The following is a 21,920-nucleotide window of genomic DNA, read 5'->3' as shown; positions in this document are numbered from 1 at the left end:
GACATTTTCAACCAGTCTACCCTTAGCCTAGTCTAACCTTTCCACTAGTCCAGCCTTAGCTGGGAAATGAAAACAAATTAATGAACATAATGCAAGCTTTTTTGCTGTTACTAACAGGTTATTTAGGGGGAAGGGGGAATCGTGGTTTTCTGTTTAAAGCAATTACAGCAAAAGTTGACTTCTGTGACTTTTAAAAGGAAAATGTTATAAAACTGGCTTCAGCAATTTCTTTCCGCTTCATATATTTGAATTCCCTGACAATTCAAAGGGAATATTGGGGGCTCAGGACACATCACCCTAAAATATGACCAGACTATGCCACCCTAAAATATACCAGCTGGTTATTCTAAGAAGCTGCAGACACAGGAGGAGAGCTCTGAAAAGCTGTCCTTTTGTAAAAGAAATTCACGTTTTTGTAAGAAATCTACATTAGTAAAGTACCAGTGAAGGGGAAGAGGGCTGTTCCAGACAATTGTTTATTACCCGAGACTTTATCTGTAATAACAAGACAACCTTTATTCACCACGCAATTCCTCCCCACAACTTGTGTGACCACCCCCCCACCCCCAAGCCCCAAATCCCTATTCTTTTCTATAGCTCAGGATGCTATAAGCTTCAATCATCCGACCCACCTCATATTTTGTGGGACTCCCCTGTGTACATAAGTAATGAAATGATTTTTTGCCTCCTGTTAGACTCTGCTTCACGTCAATTTAATTCGTAGACCAGCCAAAGAACCTAGAAGGGTGGAGAGAAGCCATTTTTCATTCCCCTACAGTTTCTGGTGCCCAGTGTGAGGCGTCCTTCACTGGCTGAGACACCGCTGGCTCCAGGACTGCTGCAGCTGCAGGATCCTGGCACCCATGACAAATGCTGGTTATAGGTAAGACTTACCACATCAGGCTCCCAGATCTCTGCCACCAGCATGTGGTCAAAGTGAGAGTGGTTGAGTCTCTTTGTCTTTTTTCCCTTTATCTGCATAATCCCTTAACTTGTAGTAGAGGATGCTGTAAAATCTTCAATCATCTGACCCTTCTTCAGTCTCACATTTTGTGAGACTCCTGTGCATACATAATTAAAAGTGGTTTTTTGTTCTCCTGTTAATCTGCCTTATGTCAATTTAACTCAACAGCCCAGCCAAAAAAAAAAGAATCTAGCAGGGGAGAGGAAAGCCATTTTGCACTCCCCTACAGGGATGATTATTGATGGTGGTTCTGATTATATTCAGGAAACAGAATCACAGATGTAAACTTTTAGCTGGTAGTAGCAAAACACTCCCCCTCCTCAGGGAGAAATACAAACAGGCCTGCTTCTCCGGTTACCTTTGGCAGCTCTTCTCAGCTGCTGATCCTTAGTACTGGTAATACTGGTAAAGGAATCACAAAAAGTCCTTTCTACCATGTGTACTTAAGTGCGAAACACTCCAAAAACCCCAAAATGCCAAACTATTCAAAAAATAGATCCAGATCAAAGAAAACAAAAACTAAATATGATTAGAGCATTTTCTTCATATTGTGCACTAATACTTTCCTAAGCTCAGACTTCTATAAAAAGCATGCCTATTCATCCAAACCCAGCAGAAATAAAACCATTAACACCCTCTTTGTGCATTCCAATTTTTTTTCCTGTCTTCCTCCGCTGAAGAGCCAAAATGTGTATTTCCCCACACTATCACAGGAAACAAAACAAGGGCATTCCATCTAAATTGAAGGATGTCAAATTCCCAGGCATAGCCAAGCAGGATGTCAAAGGTCATGCCCCCATATTTGGCCAGACCAAAATACTATTAATATTTTTATAGCCAGAATGAGTAACTATAAATCCAAAAGCTTTAGCCTTATGAAAGATGGAGGGGCATTAAAAATTAAGTTTTCTAAACCTACATGGGTATGCTGTCCTCATGAACATTCAACTTCATTTGTACAATAAACACAGTCTAACAGGTCATTATGCTCCGATGAGGGGGCCCAGGATGTGGCTGCTAACTTGCTTCAGGCCTGAGTAACAAGACAGCAACCTCTGGGAGCAGGGACACCTCCCCTGGAGGTGAGCTTTCCTACAAAAAGCCCATCAGAATTTTTTTTTTTCCATCACAAAATTCGAAGTTTAACAAAAGTCAATGTCATTATTTTAAATGAGTCCCAGCAAGCCACACAGAAATAAGCTTAACAGGGCACATGACTAAAGGGGAGGGGAGGAGGGTGTCTTCATTTCAAATCCTAGGGATATATTCACACAGTTAAGGATCACAAAGAATTTCGTCATGAGAGAATCTTCTGCTGCATTACCTTATAATCGGAAGTGTTTTAAATTCTCATCTTATCCCTCTGACTTTGTTACTTCTTCCTCCAAGTACCCTTTAAAATGAGTTCTTTGAAACAAAAATGGGGGTGGGGAGTGTAAATGAGGCTTAATTGGAGGTCCCCAAGTTGTCAATCATGATACAATAGACGACTTTCATGGTTAAAAATGTTTTCCTCTTTTCCTTGTTGCCTCTTTTACATAAACACAGGCAGAAGTCATGGTTAGCCTATGAACCATAAACCATCGACAGCTTGTCTTTGATTAAAATGTCTCCATACTCTCATCACAAAGGAAATTAAGTAGACTCCTCCTATAAATATGTTTGGCATTTGATGACCCAAGGTTATTTACACAGTTCAGTGGAATCACATGGCACAATTTTTTTCAGAAATGTATAAGGCATGCAATCAAATGTAATGAATACAGAAACTGACTTCAAACATATACCCTCCAATAGTTTGTGTGTTGGGGGGGCATTCAACGTAAATACGGACTACATCTACATCAATATAACATTCTCTCCACATCTCCCACATCCTCTACCTTTAGTTCAAAATAAAGCAATCACACTAAGGAATGCAATGGCACAAACTTAACATTCAACTACTTATTAAAAGGCTTGAAACGAAACTAATCTGAACAGATTGTTTTCAGAATATTTATTTCTGGTTAGGCATCAAAGGAGAATTTCAGGCTAAAATGATTGTGAAGAAGGGCAGCTTCTGACAGGGCTGTGGCAGACCCTGGGGGACCACTCCTTAAGTAAAGGGACAGGGCAGATTCCACCTAAATACTCACGACAAGGCTGGATAATCCTTGGAGTTTGTGACAATCACGCTTTTTAAATTTTTATTTTAATAATTTGGATTCTACTTTTTCTTACCTTTTTTTTTTTTTGAAACAACAGTGTCTCTGTGTTGCCCAAGCTGGCCTTGAACCGCAGGGCTCATGCGATCCTCCCACCTCAGCCTCTCAAAGTAGCTGGGACTACAGGCATGCTACCACACCCGCCGGGCTAGATTTTGCTTTCTTTTTATTTTTTCAGTATATTCTCATCATAACTCAAATCATCAAAGGTGTCAAAATGACACAGCAAGAAATATAAAGCACCTGAAAGAAACATCCAGGATTACTAGAACACAATATTACAGGAGAACTACTACAGAACAGAGTGGTCACTGCTGGGAAGTGTCAATTAGAAAACCAATAAAGAGGAAAATATCAACACACCCCTAATTACAACAATTTTTAACTCTGATAAATTTCCTTAGCATTAATTTTTTAGTTATACCAAATATTTCAAAAGAGAGAAAAAAACACAACAAAAACCACTGTGATGACCTCCTCTAAAACGTAAAGTCATCAAATGCTAAGTGTTTTAAAATTAGTGTTATAACTGGAAAGGCTTCACGTTAACACAAATGCATGACAAACAGGCTTTACATAATTCATTCTATCTCACAAATTTCACAAATTCAAAAAACTGCTCCAAGCACACAGGTAACAGAAGAGAGAGTATAAGAATCTTTCAAATTCAATGTATGTAAATATCATAATGGGCCACTAAAGAGAAAATTAAATTCTAAAAGGTTGAAGGAGAGACACCAATTGAGTCACACAGATTACAGAATTCTCTGGGTAGGATGCTCCACAGGAAGCTTTCCTATTCATCTCATGTAAATTTCACAATGGTCTGCATACCTTACCCATCCAGAGAAAATGTTTCTAATGCAACCAGCTTGATACCAAGTACACAAACAACCCCCAGTTGATATTTACAAGTTCTGCAAGCTTCCCTCTCCTCCCTCCCCCGCTCCACCCCCTTTGGAGCTAGCCCTGCACAGAGGGAGCTCCTCTGACACAGACAGAGGAGGCAACTGTACTAAGGCAGTCCTGTTTCTCCCGTACTCCAATCACAGCACGGCTGAAACCTGACACTAAACCCTCACTGGCATGACAAACTGATGATTCCAAAAGTTAAGCCTCACAACTGATGAAGGTACATCATCTGTGATACAAAATTATGGTGACTGAACATACCTATCTTGATGTTATTTATGCAACCCTATGCTTACAGTTATATGAGAATAACTGAAAAAAACCTTTTTCATGTCAAAATAGAATAAAATCTGCCTTTGACTGTCACTACCCTCAAGAATCTGCCAAAATAAGAGCCTCTAGCTAAACCATATGCAAACCATTTCCTCTGACCTTCCTTCCAAGCAACCAAACTGTCTAAAATATTTGACATTTACTTGTATAGACCATTTTCAAATATTTATGTGGTTATCTTGTTTTCAAAGCTTTGAAGGACGCAATATTTACAAGCCTGGGAATTAGGCGATTCCATCATAATGTCTCTCTCCAAGCTGGATTTGAAGTCTAAATACATTTCTTTTCAGATATGGAATAAATAGGGTTCCTTTTCACTCTCACCCTTGCCACCCTGCAGGGACGAAGACCTTGCCATTCTGTGCATGGGATTTCTCACTCAGACAACCCAGAGAGGTCCTTCCTCAGCCACCTGCATGAGGCTTCCAGGGCATGGTACAGGTGGAGGGAAAGCACTAATGTCCTAGATTTAAAAAAGTTAAACCGATACGCAAGAAGGGAGAAATGCTGAGGAAGGCAAGCCCAGTGCCTCCAGGCTCTTCAGAATACCAAAGCACTCAAGAGATTTTCTTTATCTCCCTCCGCAGTCCAAACCCCTTCCCTCTCCCTCCTTCCTTCCTCAGGCTTCCCGCCTGCCTAGGACCCAAATAAGACAGCGGGTTAATGATGTTCTTTAGCTTTTTTACTGCAGTTACAAAATGCAACCACTGAGGTTCTCTCCCTGATGCCAGGTTAATTTAGCTACTTTCAAAATTTTAACTGAGCAAATAGTGGAGGCCTCTCACCAGCAGAGCCAAGGCAATACTGCAACAACTTCAAGATGGGGGAACCAGGGTTGTAAACAGAAAAACATGTTTTCTCAACTCAGTTGCTTATCGAATCTCTAACACAATAAAAGGAGAGATTACCAAAACTATGACCCATTTTCCAGATTTGTGAGGAACAGCAATTGAGAAAAACCTATTTATCCAAGAAAGATCTTTAAGCAAACACAAAAGAGAACAGAAACAGGCAGTCATGGGGCATGTCATTAGGACCAGCTCTGTAACTCAAGCCACACAAAAAACAACACTGTAATTAAGACAAATACCATCTAGGCGGAAAAATAAATTGAGGTAGAAAAAGATTTTCATTTAGATCTCCAAGATCTATACAGAGATGCTGGAACCAAGTCACACTGAAAAAGGTAGCAGTCTCAAAATTTCCAAGTGTGGCAGGCCAGGGCCGCGTAGAAGTTGGGCTTGTTGGAGACAACAATAGTTCCCAGATCAATATGCTGCAGTGTAGACACATGGGCCACGCTTTGGAGGTAGCACTCTCCTCTGACAAGGCAGAGGTCCTTAAGAATTAAAGGACTGGCCTGACTTAACATCAGCAGGGACAGGCTACCTTAGAAGAGATGATCTGACTCCCCCACAGATCTACAAACTGACTTCTACCTCTCCTCCCTGAGGGAGATAAGACCCTAAGACCCTACACTTCTTCCCTTCAAAACTACAGCCAAGATGAGTTAGTTGAAGGACAAAGATGTTTTACATAATGTCTCTGCTTACAAATGAAAAGACCAAAGATGAGCTGTAATTTTGAATTTCACTGATCTACAAACACTAATAGTGATGTAAAAAAAAAAAAAAAAAAACAGATTTGGCCAATTTCAAGCTATTTCCTATTTGGTTTTGACTAGTTTCACCTGGCCTCATTAACAATCATGCAAGCGTGAGATCCTGGTGTACTTCGAAAGCTATTTTCTCCACTTGGAAGGTAACTTACACATTTCATAAAACCTCACAGTAATGGGCTTTTCAGTCTATTTTTGTTTAACTGTCTCCTACCCCTCAGCAGGGTATCTTTTAAATAAAATGTTTGCTGCCACAGGCACAAACATACCAGTAAAAAAATGGCTAAGTTTTAATAATCTGTCCTTTTCCATATGCCACAATGTTTTTATGGCATAAACCTTTTTGGTTCACTGAACTAGTCAGAATGACTCCAAGTTATCTGAATACATTCAGTCCAGTCGGCCTGCTTGGAGTCAATTTTGGGTTTTGCCTATTCAAATTTAATCTCCTTTGGATCCACTGAGACACCTCATCATAATCCTCATTCTTATACTTGAGTCATTATAATCTTCATTCTTACATTTGAGTCAGTGGATAATGATCTAGTGCAATGAGAAAGCTATCAGGATGTCTAATATTTAGTTAATGCAACATTAGAACTGACATTTAAATTCTGAAGCATTTTTTAAGCCAACCTAACTTTCCCTCACAATTGCCCTAAGTATATTTTGAAGTTGTTGACTTCAATTCAGAATTTCTCATTTTTCAAAAAAACAAGATTTATGTTTAATTGTAATGTTTTTGAATCACTCTCCCAAGACAATGAGCATGAAAGTTAATTTTAAAGAACAGATCAAGCAAAGAGCTAAATATTTTGTAAATGCCAACTATTCACAGTAAGTCAATTACATAATCTGTTCCACGTATTACCAAACTCTGTATGTCAGTTTTAAAATCAAATTTTCATAAGTTCAAGTTTAATCTGACAATAGAGATCCTCCTACCTATACTTTAGGAACTTTGAATTTCACACATCTATCACTCAGAGAAACTGATGCTTCCCCTATCTTCTTGCCTTTATGAATGCCAATTCATCATCCCAAAAATAAATTTAAAAAATAAAATGGATGGATAGGAAGATATATGCGCATTTAGATAAAAACAAGTGTAACAGAATGGTAGTAGCAGAAACTAGGTGGTAGATACATGAGCATTCAGTGTAGAATTCAGTGTAAAATTGAAAAATTCCATAGTGAAATCTTAAGGGAATAACCTCCCATTCTCAAGGCCCAGCTCAATGGCCAAAACATAACTTCATATTTCTCTAAGGCACTAAGGCACTTTACCATTCCTACCACGTATCATAGTTATTTACATGTCATGTCTGGTCTCCCTACTGCATCTAAGTTTGGAGTCATTTCTATTATTCGAAAGCACCTAGTACATCTCGCACACAGCAATCATTCCACAAATAAATGGAAAAAAAACACACTGACAAACTACTAAAAATACAATAATCACTGTTACACTACTACTTAAATTATTCTCACATGATGCAGACTGTGATACTCTTAACACACAGGAAGCTGAAATATAAAAATTCATGTTTCAAGGAAAAAGTGTTTTCCAAACAATACATTTACAATATAACTGAGGAGCCAACACATGTAGACATTAAGTTAAATTATGATACACAGCAGCATAAATTAAGAGACTACCAGGAATTCGCTCAGAGAAGGCAAAAATTCCCCTGGGCAGGAGCGAAGACTGGAAGTTGGTGAACTGGCTTGAGCTTTGCAGACTAAGCAAGAATTTCCAGTAGGGGCACAAGAGGATCCAAGCCCTGGGCACAGGATGGTCTACTAAGGGAATGGTTAGGGGGTGGGAACGGAAAGTCTCAGGAGACCCTGAGAAAGAAGAACTAACAGACTTGGGGACAGTAAACACCATGAGATGACAGGGATGAAGAGGACATCCAGGTGTGAAAAATAGGGAAAGGGCTAAACTTGACCATTAACCCAACCAGGGACCTAAAGATGAGAACCTCATCCGAGAGTAGGGGGAAATATGCTCTGTAGTACCTTTTGTTTTAGACATACTGAACTTAAGGTAAAGGGGGGCATTTACAGCCTTTAGGAAACTGGAAACACAGGGCAGTAGGAGAGTAAGTTATCTGGAAAAAGACCAGGAAAAAAGTCCACAACTAGTCCTTGATGTATACTTATGAGGATAGGAGGAGGAAAAATGAGTGAACCAACAGGAAAAGCCAGATGGGGGGAGGACCAGGATAGTACAATGTAACAGAGTCCAAGATAAGAAAAGATTTCTCAAAGGAAAGTTGAAAACAGGAAGACTTAAGACACATGCCCCCAACCCCAACCCACCCCAGCCTTAGTGACTGCTGAGCATAAAAAAGAGGGCAGCTTCAGGAAGCATCAGAGCAAGAACCAGAAAATCAGGGGCTACAGAGGCTAATCACACTCACAGCTCTCACTTCAGTTTTTTTCCCCTGTAATGAATAAGGCCTGAAATAAAGGACACATACTGAATTTAGGCCCTTATTTAAGTAATGTGTTAAGGTAAAAATTCACTAACTGATGTGCTGACAAGGGGTTGCAGATTTAGCTTTTCAATTGTATTAGGCTTAATACAAAACTAATTTATTTTTCTCCTTTCCTTTGTTTTTTTTTTTTTTTAGCTTTTATCAAAGCTGTAAGAGGATGATGAAAAAGCAAAGGAAGAAGATGGCACATATGCCTTCCAGGCGGCAAGAAAAAGTCAACCCAAGACTCAGTATCTGCAATGCTTGACCCATAAACTGATAAACCAGAGGCAAACTGGGTGGGCAAACTGGGATGCCAGGGGGAGGGAGGAAAAAAGTGTTTTAAAAGGATGAACCATATGAAAACACCAATGTACAAAAATTTACTTTCTTTCATGTTTCATGTTCCTTACAAAACAACAAATAACAGGTAGTAATCTCTACAAAGAAGTCCTGTGCCACTGACTTGATTTTTGTTAATCCTTATCAGCAATCAGCAAAGAGGAAGAATTCTTCCACACTTAAGTATACTTGTATATAGCATACCCATTGGAGTACAAGCCTTCATCCCTTAGATACCAAAATAAACATTTTTTCAAGTTCATCTGGTCCTCTGTTTCACAACTCAAGACCACCACCACAAACTGCAGAATTTTGTATGCACAATGGTGGTTAAATGACCCAAGGGAAGTTGGGGGTTTGGGCAAGTCTCCTCCAGTTGTTGCAATTAAAGGCCAGAACAAATTTGGAACTGCAGGTAAGCCAAGGACAAACTCACTGGGTCTTCCATACAATTGAATAGTTGCTTTCCCCAATCACTATGAGGTTTATACTGCCCTTCCTAGAGGATCCCAGGAAGCCCCAAAGCTATAGCACACAAATAAATTCCCATGATGCCAGGGTACTAGGTAGTTTCCAAGAGCAGTGTTCCAGAAAAATGCAAATAGTTCAGGCTCCCCTCCAAAGAAATTCCAGACAAATACAGACAGCTGCTCTCTTAGAAAGTCGCACACAAAACTGCAGTTTAGGAACTTGGACGAAGAGGTCAGAAGCACAAGGACAGGCAAAATGTTTATAGTCTACAAGAGATTCTAATTTACCCCAGAGTGCTCTTTCCCCTCATCCCCATCTTATAGGGCCCTGTGCAGAACATGAAATACAGAGAGCCATATTTGCGTCTGTTGCCAACATGACACCTTTTTGGCAATTTAGAGGTCTCGAAGAACTTTAACTTTTTAAAAATTTACATGAGATCAAAATGCCTTCTTTTCAGGAGTCAAACTGTTTGCCACTTAAAAAGCTGAGTATCATTCAAAAAACGGGACCAAGGGCCAGGCGCAGTGGCTCACGCCTGTAATCCTAGCTCTCTGGGAGGCCGAGGCGGGCGGACTGTTTGAGCTCAGGAGTTCGAGACCAGCCTGAGCAAGAGCGAGACCCCGTCTCTACTAAAAATAGAAAGAAATTAATTGGACAACTAAAAATATATAGAAAAAACTAGCCGGGCATGGTGGTGCATGCCTGTAGTCCCAGCTACTTGGGAGGCTGAGGCAGGAGGATCGCTTGAGCCCAGGAGTTTGAGGTTGCTATGAGCTAAGATGACGCCACGGCGGCACTCTAGCCCAGGCAACACAGTGAGACTCTGTCTCAAAAAAAAAAAAAAAAACAGGACCAGCCTGGGAAACATAATGAGACTCTATCTCCACAAAAAATTTTTTGTAATTAGCTGGGCCTGGTGGCACACACCTGTAGTCCTAGCTACTCAGGAGGCTAACGTAGGAGGATCACTTGAGCCCAGCAGTTTGAGGCTACAATGAGCTATGATTGTGCTACTGCATTCCAGCCTGGGTGACAAGGGTGACACCCTATCTCTAAAATAAATAAATAAAACCAAGGACACCCTGCCCCCACCCTCTCCCAAACCAAGGATGTGCCACAAAATCATAGGCAAAAAGTAAAAATTAAGTTCTTACGAGTCTCAAACAAGGTATTTAGACCTGGCATTTATTTTGGAATTTCTTAACAAAATGTTTAGCCAGACATGTTCAAGTACCTTACGGCCGTTAACAAAATATCACATTCAGCTGCATAATCCCCTCACCCATTATTAATTCTCTGTTCTCATTCTCACTTCCCCCAATACATACACAGTATCCGAATTTTTACCTGACTATAAAAATGGTTTTAAGGTAATTTCAGTAGCAAACCAGAAGCAGGAAAAATGCCTCAGGTCCTCTAACTCAGTCTCACTGAATCCTCAGTCTCAGGATTCTTTAAGTCAAACGTGCAGGAAGAAAGCAGCCATCTTTGTAATGAGATCTCTGCAGCTGGTTAAATTACCTACAGATTAAAAGCCCAAATTGCAGAATATGATTTAAAATATAAGAAAATCCATTGTCAGTTCATAGGCCAAATTAAAGAAACTTCATTCCAAATTAAAGAATATCTGAGCTATCGCATAATAAAATGCAAAAATGTCTTTAATACGTGTTAAAGTCATTTTAACCTAAAGTGTTCCAAATAACATCAAAACAAAAAAAAAAACAAGAGTCAACTCAAAACTGCCATTTAAAAAAAAAAACAAAGTTCACAATACTACTTCCCAAGCAATAGAATGCTTTCTAAGTGAGAAAATAGGTCATGGAAATGAAGTTTCACTATTTATAAACACTGCATTAAGTTTAAAAGATCCTGGATTTTCCAAAAGTCTTAGGTTCCACTTTGTATGTGACCTTCTGACAGTTCTAGCCAAGATTAAAACGAGTGTAAGACAGATTTAATCTACCACCCTAACAGGAGATGCACAGCCCACATATATAACCAGTGCTTAACTGCCTAAGGAGCGATATTAAAAGTTTTTGAACTCTTTAACAGCTTTCCAACTAGTTTGTCCTATGCAAATGTCTTTCAAATTTTCAGGCAGACCTCAGGAAGTAGACTGAGCTTAATAAACTATATTTAATTAAAGATTCAGTCTAAGTCCCAGTAGTAAATCACAGGAAATATTATTTTTGTTCCAAAGCAACGTCTCCTCAATACTGAAACAATTAAGTTTTGGTTGATTTGCATTTAAGAATTAGGATTTTTTTAAGTTAAAAGTCATAGTAAAATTTCTCTTTTATGAATCTTTAGAACAGGAGAGACTTTCAAATCTGAGAGTGAAACTTGGTTTTAACAAGTAACTTATTTTTATGAAAACTCTAACCAGAAGACTAGTTATGAGTTAAAACAGTTCAGGTTGTTTCTTTTCTTCTTAAAATACCCTTTTACTCAAACTGAAAATGCACTTGCTGTAATCTGACTTGCACCAACTGCCTCTCACTACACCTGAAACATTTACTCATTTGAGAAAGGCAGTCAGCTCCTTCCACAGCCCCACTAGGTTCCCACCAGGACCTGCCACTGGCCTCCAGTTCCAGATAGTCCATACTGAACATTTAATAAGTCTCCTAGCTCTGCTAAATAAAATTTGTTTTAAAAAAACTGAAGTACATTTGCATTTTTAATAAATTAGAAAAAGTATGAACCTGGTAAAATGGTTGAGAAGGTGATTTGACATTATATTCCTAGTTTCACAATAATACCCTGACAATGCCGTTTGAGAGGCAAAACTAAAAATATACCAAAACATTGCCTTTCTCTACCTTTAAAGAAAGGCACTCCAACAAGTTGAAGTATGTTGTATCCACTTCCAAGGACATAAAAGAACGGTGTAAGTACACACTGTACTTCGAATGCCAAAAAAAATTAACTAGTAAATGCTTTATAATAGCTCAAGTAGGATTGATAGATGAGCAAATCAGTCAAGTACTTAAATTCAAATATTAAGTAAAATAAGATTTGGCAGACAATCCCGATTTTCTGACTTAAAAGAACAGATGCCAGCTTATCTATGCCTTAAGGGAGCATTTCACCTTTTTGAAACACTTCGTAAAATTCCATGTAATGCCTAGTAATGAGGTTATAAGTGATACCTTTACTCTCAAACCCACGTTGGAAAAAATAAAACGAATCCTTGCTCCTTCTCCAGGAACTTCAGTATGATTTGAGTAACCTGACCGTTTTGACACACATTAACCACAGGGATGACAGTCTTCGTAAAACAACCTGGTGCAACAACTGCGCAGCAAAGATTAAGCTGCAAGGTGAAGAGGGGCGAGGAAAGGTGAGAAAGGTGTTTGGTTCAATCAGAGAGCCTTTCCTGCAATCCTCTCCACCTGCCGAGTAGTAAGAAACACCTTGGGGAGGCCGCAGAGCGACTGGACCCCGCCCGCAAAAGCCTCCCCAGAAGTCGTCCTCCTGAGGGCCCCGGGGCCCTCTCCTTGAGGTCGACATGTGCCGGTTTTCATCCTGACTCTCTCCTAGCCTCGTTCGGGAAAGGCGGCCTCATCTACAATTCTCTATCGAGGCAGGAAGTCCCCGACCGTTCCTTTGACGCGCACCTCCACTTCGACGCTCCCAAGACAGTCCCAAAACCCCCAGCCTTGCCCCTTATCTGTACTCCGTGCTCGGTAACACTTTAGTAACCAGAGAAGAGCAAACACACATCCTCAGCCCAGCCACCTAGGGCAGCCTCTCGGTCTCTAATTAAAAGCCTCGTACCCGGGTCAAGACCAAGTTCGGGGGCGCTTCCCCGCGTGGAAAAGTCCTGGCCTCGCCACGCACGGCCCGGACGCGCTGGCCCTTTAAAGGCACTCGCTTCCTGCGCCCGCGGCCCCTCCCTCGCCGCCAACTCCCGCCCCCGCCGAGGGTCACACTTGAACTTTAACTCGCCCCGCGCTGCCGGGCGCCGGCGCTCCGCAGGCGGTGGCCGCCCCTTCGCACGTGTCGGAGGCACTACCTCGGGCTGAGGACGCCCGGCCCCCTGCGCCCGAGAACACGCAGGATAAAACCAAAACAAAGCCAAGTGTGCACTGACCTCCAGAAACTGAGCGGCCGGCCTTGCACCGAGCCCGGCCTGACCCCTCCACCTGTACCCCGGTCCCGGGGCAGTGGGGCCCGGGGGCCCCTAGCCTTACCCTCCCACGCCGGGCGCGGCGGAAACGGCTCCGCGGCGCAAGGCCCGGGGAACGCGCGCCGCGGGGGCGGAGAGGAGCTGCCTCTCCCCGTGGAGATCCGGGACGAAAAGGGGCAGCCGCAGGAGCCGCTGCGAGTGAACCCCTTTTTCCTTTCACTGACAAACTTTTCGGCCCATTCTGATGTCCACTTCTCCGCGTACTTTCTTAGTTCCCAAACCAGCCCCTTTCCCCGTCCCAGTCGAACTCACTTGCGCGCGCGCGCACCTACCGCCGCCCCCCGACTGCTCCCGGCGAGCCCACCACCGCGGCTGCCCCTTCCCGCTCGCTCTTACCCCGCAGGCGCCGCTCTCGTGCCCTGCACTATCGGGAGGACAAACCTGCACAGCCGCCCCCTCACCTGCCCCAGCGCGCCCCCAAGGTCTGGCCGCACGCCCCGAGGCCGCTCACCTTCCAGCCCGCCGAGCTGTTGCTGTCGCCCTTATCCTTGAAGTAGGGCACGCTCTTGACCATCCACTCGTAGATCTGCGACAGCGTAAGACGCTTTTCCGCCGAGCTCTCGATGGCCTTGGTGATGAGATCGGCGTAGGACAGGTTGCCCCACGCGTTGCGGCGGGACGAGCTGCTCTTGCGCGGCTGTCCCGCAAGCGGACCGGCGGCGGCCGCAGGGGGCACCGGCGGGTGTTGCGGCAGCGGCCCGGGCGGCGGGGGCTGAGGCGGCGCCGGGTGCAAGCAGCCCGCCTCCGGGCCCTGGAAATCCCCGCACAGCCCCCCGGTGGCGGCAGCCGCGGCCGCTGCCGCCACCGCCGCCGCCACGGAGCCGGCCGCCTGCGGGAAGTCCTCGCTCTCCTCCAGAAGGCTCAGGTTGCTCATGAAGTCGGCGCTGACAGCGGCCGCCGAGGCTGAGGGCAGGCCCGCCGCGGCTTCGGGGTTCGTGGTCGCGCCGCCCGACGGCGCCGGGCTGGAGGTGGCCGAGTTGGACTGGCTAAACTCCGGCCTGGGCAGCGGCCAGGTGCACGAGCGCGGCCGGGGCAGCGGCTCGAAGTCCGGGTCGATCTCCACCACCTGGGGCGCTTCGGCCATGGTGACCCCCGCCCCTCCCCCAGCCACAAGAGAGCCAAAAAGGGGGAGAGCGCAGCACGGGGGGCGGAGGAGGAGGGGGCCCGAAGAGCCGGTCCGAGATTTGGGCGGGGGGGGCGAGGTCGGCGCGGCGAGCGGACGGAAACTGGAAGGAAGGCGCGGCGGAGTGGAAGCGCGAGCCCAGAACTTAACTTCGTGGGTCCATCCACATCGAGGCTCCTCCGGGTCCGCTGCACGGACTGGACGGCGGGCCAGAGCCGCCGGGCCGGGCAGAGCCGGCGCCGCGCTCCTGCTGACAGGGCCGCGGACGGAAGGACGGACAGACGCCGCGGGCCGCTCACTCTCCCCGGCGGCGCGCCCGCTGCGCTGCTGCCTGTTGAATGTGGCGGCGCCGCCGGCGGCTGCAGAGACTACGAGGCCGCCCGACTTACGGGATCTGCTGCCGCCCCCCGCCCGCGGCGGCGCGCGCGCCGGCCCGCCCCCAACTGACAGCCCGCGCGGCCAATGGGAGCGCGGTACCGCCGCCCAGGCAGCCAGTGGGCGCCGGGCTGGGCGGGGGCCGGTTTTCCACCGGGCGGCGGCAGTGGGTTGGTGGGGGGTAGAGGGGTGTTTTTCTCTTTCACGCACACTTTTTTTTTTTTTTTTGGATCTCTGTTATTATTTTCTGGTAATTCTCGAGTTTCTGTGAGTCTCTCGCCCTCTCAGTGTTTTGATTGTTAGGAGGCAAACCAGCGTGGAGGCGGCGGCGACACTTTGTTTACTACGGAGGAGCGAAGCCGAGTAGTCGGGAAGCCTGAGCGGAACGCGGCGCTCGCTTCGCCCCGACCCCCACGCGGAGCCCGAGGCCGGGGGCCGGGCCCGGGGGCCGCTCCGCGCTCCGGGGCGCGGGGTGGCGGACGTAGGCGGCCTCGCGGAATTCTACTCAATCGCCCCCTCCCGGCTCCACCCACGATGTCTTAGCAGAGCGACGTGGGGATTCGGTGGGTTTTGTTTTTGTTTAATGTTTTCTTTCGCTCCGATCTGTCAAGTTCTCCGGCCTCCGCGCGAGCGGCACACGCCCCACCCCCCGCTGCTCGGCCCCGCGGTCAAGTCCGCGCGGAGGGAGCCTCCCCCCGCGGCCGGCACCCACCTGTCCGCGCCCGGAGCTGAGCCGCTGCCTTTCGGGGTAGCTGGGGGCCGGCCTCCCAGCCCCGCAGCCACCAGCCGGATTCACTCCAATCTTGACCTAAGAGGCTAGAAATGAGGAAGAGGGGCTCAGCGCGGGGAGGAGATACTTCTATTCGCTGCACACGCAGAACCAGAGGCACCCTAGACCTCATGCCCTCTGTGGGAACCTCTTGCTCTAGGCGGGAACCTCATACCCTTTCCACTGAGTCCAGGACGAAGGGCTCAGAAGAGAGCATTTAACGAGAACCTTATCACTTTATTACTCCTAACTAAGTTTGACTATTTGCCTGTTATTTCTTTTTTATTTAGAATGGAAGTGATGAGATGTTGAGTAAAAACTCAAGAGGGGATAGGACCAAAACCTTGGGGCGCAAGTTCCTTCAGGCTACTTGCTGCGTCAGTCAGCCCCCCACCCCCATCCCACCTTTCTCATCTGGGCTGCGGGTCCAGGACGTCCTGTCGTTCTGTCCAGGATCAGTGGGACCAGAGGTAGGAAGACAATGGCCCTTGTGTCTAAGGGAGCAGAAGAAACAATTTTCAAGTTTTGTTTTGTTTTGCTTTTTTAGGAAGAATATGGAAGGCATTTCCTTTTTAGAGGGATGGGATCACTTAGGATGGAATATGCACAGTAGGGTTTTAAATATCTTGTCCAAAAGGACAGCTCCCAATTCTAAAAAGTTCCCTTTCTTTCTTAAAAGTAATTCTTCAATTGAAAAAGTAGCATCTAAAGAAAATTGGGCCTCTTTGACAAAAGTTAAAAAGATTTAGAGAGCTTTATTTCTTCCTTTACATTCTCACTGTCATCTCTCTAGTCAGGCCCCTATCTCTTCATAATCCACTTATGACAACAGCTTCCTACTGATATTGAGGATGGATGGGGTGGGGTCGGTGAGCCAGAGGGATTGGGCATAGAGTTGGTTCCCACCCTCCTCCTCTGGTGGTCTCTTCACATTTACCATTTAGAAAGTTTGGGCCTCCTCTGCCAGCCGCTAGGGGACCTCAGTAACCCAGACGATGAGCTCAAAGGAAGGCCCCAGTGCACAGCTGTTGCTACCCCCAACCTTTCCAATTACCCTCCACAGCAGCCCCCATTCCAACAGCCGCACCCTAAAAATAGGCGGTGTCCTAATGGATCATTCTTGGCAAAGGAAGCCAGCTGCAAATTTGGCCTTGCCTTCTTTTCTATTCCGGTTTTTCAGGGCCTCAATCACAGAAGAGTATTTATTTGGTAAGGGAGTTTTCCTGCAGACTTCCCCAAATCCTTGAAATCTTTGAGGCAATCCTGTCCGATTGTTTCTTTAAATGTCATAGTTTGCTTTTGTTTGCCCATTTTAAAAACTTTGACTTGAAGCAGGCACAAAGAACCTATAGCACCAATGTCTCTGACACATAAGTCCAAAAAATTAAAAATACATGTTAAAAGGTTTTTATAGCTAACTACCCTACCATTATATCAAAATATCTATTGAACCGTAGGATATTGGTGAATATTTGCATTGGTTTCAGTTTTTAGCTATCACAGACTATTCTTTAAGGAATAACCTTGTGTAACTATCACTTCACATCTGTGCATCTGTCTATAGGAAGAATTTCCAGAAATGGGAGTCACTGGGTCAGCTGGTATATGGATTTGTAATTTTGAAAGACACAGCCAAATTGCCTTCCATCAGGGTTGTATCAAGCTAAACTGTCTTTTCAGGTAGACCCACAGCATGTTAAAGTTGAAACTAAGAGATCGCCTTGGTGGTCCCCTTTAACTTATAGGTAGAAAAAGGTGCACAAGGGCTAACTGATTTGCCCAAGGTCACTAATAGTAGTAATGGCAGGGCTAGAGCTCCAATTTGTTGCTTTCCTATCAATAAGTTCAATACACAGATGGAAAAGTATAAATATCCTGTAATCCTAATATAGAGATAACCGCTGGAACTTTGTAGTGTATTTTCTTCCAGTCGACCTACAGATTTTAATAATTTTAGGTAGATGAACGCCACTGAACTGAATGAAGGTTTGATTTAAAAGATTAAGAAAACAAACACAAAAAGATGATAGTAAGATAGTGAAAGAAAAAAAGATCACAAAAGAAGTGATTTTGCTTTTTTTGTGAAAAACGTAAAGGTTTTCTCCCTCTGAAGGGTGCCAAAGTAATTAGGTCAGCACTGGTTTTGCTTAAGAGGAAAAAGTTCTCTTCTCCTTCAGTGTGTTTTGTGGTTGCTGCTTGCTTTGAAGGCTTTTTTCTAACGATTATCACTTGTTAGTTGCTGCATGTGGCCAAACTGGAAAGAAAGGAAAACAGAAAAGAAAAATGTTTTACGTCAGGTAAGGACAATAAAAATGAAAAAGGAAATTTAGCCTTCCAAAGCCCATCTCACAAACCAGTGTGATGTTCTTTTCTGTGCAGTTTTCAGGGTAACTATTGCCTCATCCTTAACAGGAAGACTGAGGGATGGTTCCCTTTGATCAATTCCCAGGCAGAAACTTCTATTAATACATTTACCCCACACTAGCACTTGACGTATCTCTAGTTTAAATTCTTCCTTGTCAAAACAGGTAATATAAGTTCAACTTAATGAGTACATGAAAAACTTGGATGCTTATTTTTTCAGTTGTGGCACTTCATACTGCACGTTCGTTTTCCCCAACAATTGTCCGTTTCCAATATTTCATCTGAATTATTAGGAGGTCCTGCTATCAGCTTAAAATAGCCTTGCTTCAGTTTACCTATAGAAAGTAAAAATCTGAATACACACAGCCTTGGGGCTTCAAACCAATGTCCTGAAAGCTGACGTATTAACTGGTAGCTGTAGTAAGATCAAAAGTAATCATTCATTTCTCTTACGGGATCACTTCCTGTGGGTTTTATCACTCATTCCACAAATATTTACAGAGGGCCTACTGCATACATGCGAGGTGCTATGCATCTTGGAGTCCATTGTTTTGATGATAAATTCCTTGAAGTCAAAAATGATTTATTTTCCTTGATACGATATCTGATAACAGTTAAGAATGTCACTCTTTAATAACTAGTGATGCATATTGATAATATTTGGAGGAATTATGCAATAATATTTGATAGATATAAGGAATGCTAAGGCAGTGAAAAATTGAAATATCATCACAGTCACCATTTGGAGGGAAATAATGAGATGAAGTGGAAAAGTTTAATAAATGTACCATCCACAGACATTGGGAATATGAGCTCTGGCCACTAGTCCTCAAGGCTGGAATGATTTTACTCCAAATGGACAAAAGACAGAGGCAACCTCCAATCATTTATCTATCCCAAATAAAGACAATGCCTACTAACCTGTAATAGAAGGAAAGCATTGGGCAATGAACCAGCTATTCATTTTCAACTCTGTTATAAAGGCCAATGTTTGTCAGCTTCAATAAACTATTTCTTCACTTTACGTGTTAGTGAGCAACTACCTGTGGGTCTCTGCAGGAACGTTAACCCATATTTGTAGATCATCTAAATGACCAACACTAGAGAATGGTTAAATAAATAATGGCATATCTGTAAGGTAGACTCTTATGCAGCCATTTAAATCTTAGACAAAGAGTTTGCAAAGACATTCCCACGATGCTGGTGATTCAATGTTTGAAAGGTTGGAGGATGTTTCTGTCAGCTAAAAATATTAGCCATGGTTGTATCCAGGTGATAGATTTGTAGGTGATTGGTATTGGTCTAACACAAATCCCCCATTGTACAGGCAAGAAAACAGAGACACTGAGAATTTAAGTGATTTGCCCAACATTGTATAGTTAGTGAAGTGCTGGGACCAGAATTCAGGTTTCCTAAGTGTTCACACCAAAACTTTTTGCATTCTATTACATTGCTTTCCATGACATTACCTTTTCTAAGTGGAAGTTTTCAGACTATTTGATGAAATTCAACCTATTTTAAACACTAGGCTCTTACCTGTCTTTGAGACAATAAAATAACTCCCCCAACCCAAACTGCATACACGTTGGAATTAAAACTTTTTCTAACATTGAGGACTCATAGAATTGCCATAAAATTAATGGATGGCACATGAAATTCCAAATTCTCTGAATGTCACAAATCTGAATCTTGCATTCGTGTTTGAAACACAATGTGTTTTCACTATTTTATTTCTGTTTCTTGTCATATTAAAGCTCTTAACATGCTTCCAAAAAGGGGGGGACATATGTATCGAATGAGAAAATGCTGCTATGTAGAACACAGATGGTCGTACATTTCTGGCAGAAAGGAAGTTTAACAAGGCATTTTACTTATTTACTTGGAAATATGCATGAGTGTTCAAGTTAAGCACTAAGAAATTAATTGCTGTTTTACAATAATCAATTAGTTTTTTCAAATCTAATCACCCTATTTCCATAACATTATAGTAGGGAAAGCGAGTCAAGTGTGATTGCAAACAAACTGACTAAGAGAGTCTAGGACAGGAATAAAGGAAGGAAGAAGAAACTGTTAGCATTTTTTAGTAACTAGCCCTGTTGCTTGTCATTTGTTGATAAAAATCAGTAACAAGAGGTAATGACTGTGTGGTTAGAGTACATGTGTTTTTAATATGACACATGTAGTCACTGACTGTGTCAGTTAGGGTGTAAAAACAGGAGGTAAGAGCTTATCAAGTTTCAGATTTGGCTGGCTCACAGGGCCCACCCATATGCAAAGTCTGCTATGCCTGGGAGTCAACATAGATGGATAGTGAATATTTCGCCAGGATATCAGGTTTCTATTTTGTGGTAAATACAGCCTTTAAAACTCTCTGGAATATTCTATATTCTAAAGTTTAACATTTAAAAACAGAATTTTGAATTAACTGATCACTGATATAGTGCTGGAGGAAAACTTGATTTGTCTAATACGATGACATGTGTACTTTAAATAATTTTGTGTTTCAACAACAAACTGAAAACAGAACATTTGATGGCTATTTTGCATGCTTGAGCTCTGGAAGATTCCAACCTGGAAAACTCTATCCACAACCCAAGACTAGGCTCCGTGAGATCTCTTCCTCTTGTTTTGCAGATCTGACACAAGATATTTATAAATCAATAAATATACATGTAAGTATGCATGTTTTCAGTTCTCAACTGTAAATCATTTTGTACCCAGAATCAGACTATACACCTAACAGTTTTTTTGTGCTCCACTATTACCTTATTTTTTCAGCAGTAACTATGGATCAAGCACCCAAGCATTTTACAACTATTATCTGAATCAATCTTCCAAACCACCCAATAATATACGAGTTATTATGATTCACATTTTACAGAAATTGAAACTAAGGTACAAAGAACTGAGAAACTTACCTAAGGGCTTATCTTAGAAGTTTATGTAATTATAATTAGACTTGAACCTACCATTATCCAAATCCAGAGCTCATCTCCTTTTTAACACTATAGTTTCTGCCTTCATAAAATGTGAGGATTTTTCTAGGGGACTAGAAATTAACCAGAGTTTAATTTGGTGATTCAAATGTTTTTTTTAGAAAATTGACATTTGGACTTTTTTGGGGGGGGTGGCGGGCTGGTGATCACTGTCAGTAATCAACTCTGTCTGAAACCAATTCAGTTTATGTTAATGAAAGAAGCCCAGAGACGGAACATAAATAACAATAATAATGCTGTTGTTTGCATGTGTATGACACAAGCCATGTAGGAGATTTCAAGCCATTAGCACTTGCTTATTTTAACAGACAACTCTCAGACCATACACAATGAGGGCAGCCAGCCCTTCCGGAATAGTTAATTTATCTGAAACTGTTTCCAAAACTCTCACTATCCTGAATAAAGGCACATCAAACCAAGTTCAACGGCCACATTGAGCTCTTGCCCCACCAAAGAAAGTCATTAGCATTGGATTTTCATCAAAAAGCCTTTTTGCAGCTGAGTTTCAGAAGCTTGCAGTTAGATTAGAACAAATGAACATATATTTTACAACTCAAATTGTGGGCTTTATTCCAATATTTAATCCATCTCTCTGTTGGACCTACTGGGATATTAGTCAGAGCCACAAGATTTACTTTCATGAGGCAATAAACAAAATTAAATGCAAAATCAACAAACCCTTGCATCGTCTATTTGGAAGTTGGCCTCAAAGTGAATTAGAGAATGTCCCTTTCTCCCACCAAGTAAGCATACAGTATCAAAAAT

The 21,920-nt window shown here is 43.2% G+C and overlaps 1 protein-coding gene across 1 annotated transcript in view; it reads right to left on the bottom strand.

The window, feature by feature from the left end:
* The window catches only part of FOXO1 (forkhead box O1), a 96,874-nt gene extending 81,830 nt beyond the window's left edge, over positions 1–15,044 (bottom strand). The window contains exon 1 of the mRNA XM_012643839.1: positions 13,980–15,044. Within this exon, the coding sequence (XP_012499293.1) occupies positions 13,980–14,612 (633 nt within the window). The 5' untranslated portion in view covers positions 14,613–15,044. The remainder of the gene's footprint in view (positions 1–13,979) is intronic.
* Between the last annotated feature and the right edge of the window lie 6,876 nt (positions 15,045–21,920).

This window comes from Propithecus coquereli, unplaced genomic scaffold (assembly GCF_000956105.1).
Source record: "Propithecus coquereli isolate 6110/MARCELLA unplaced genomic scaffold, Pcoq_1.0 Scaffold201, whole genome shotgun sequence".
Taxonomy (NCBI): domain Eukaryota; kingdom Metazoa; phylum Chordata; class Mammalia; order Primates; family Indriidae; genus Propithecus; species Propithecus coquereli.
Note: the sequence above shows the minus strand (reverse complement) of the source record. Positions and strands in the feature narration are given on the sequence as shown.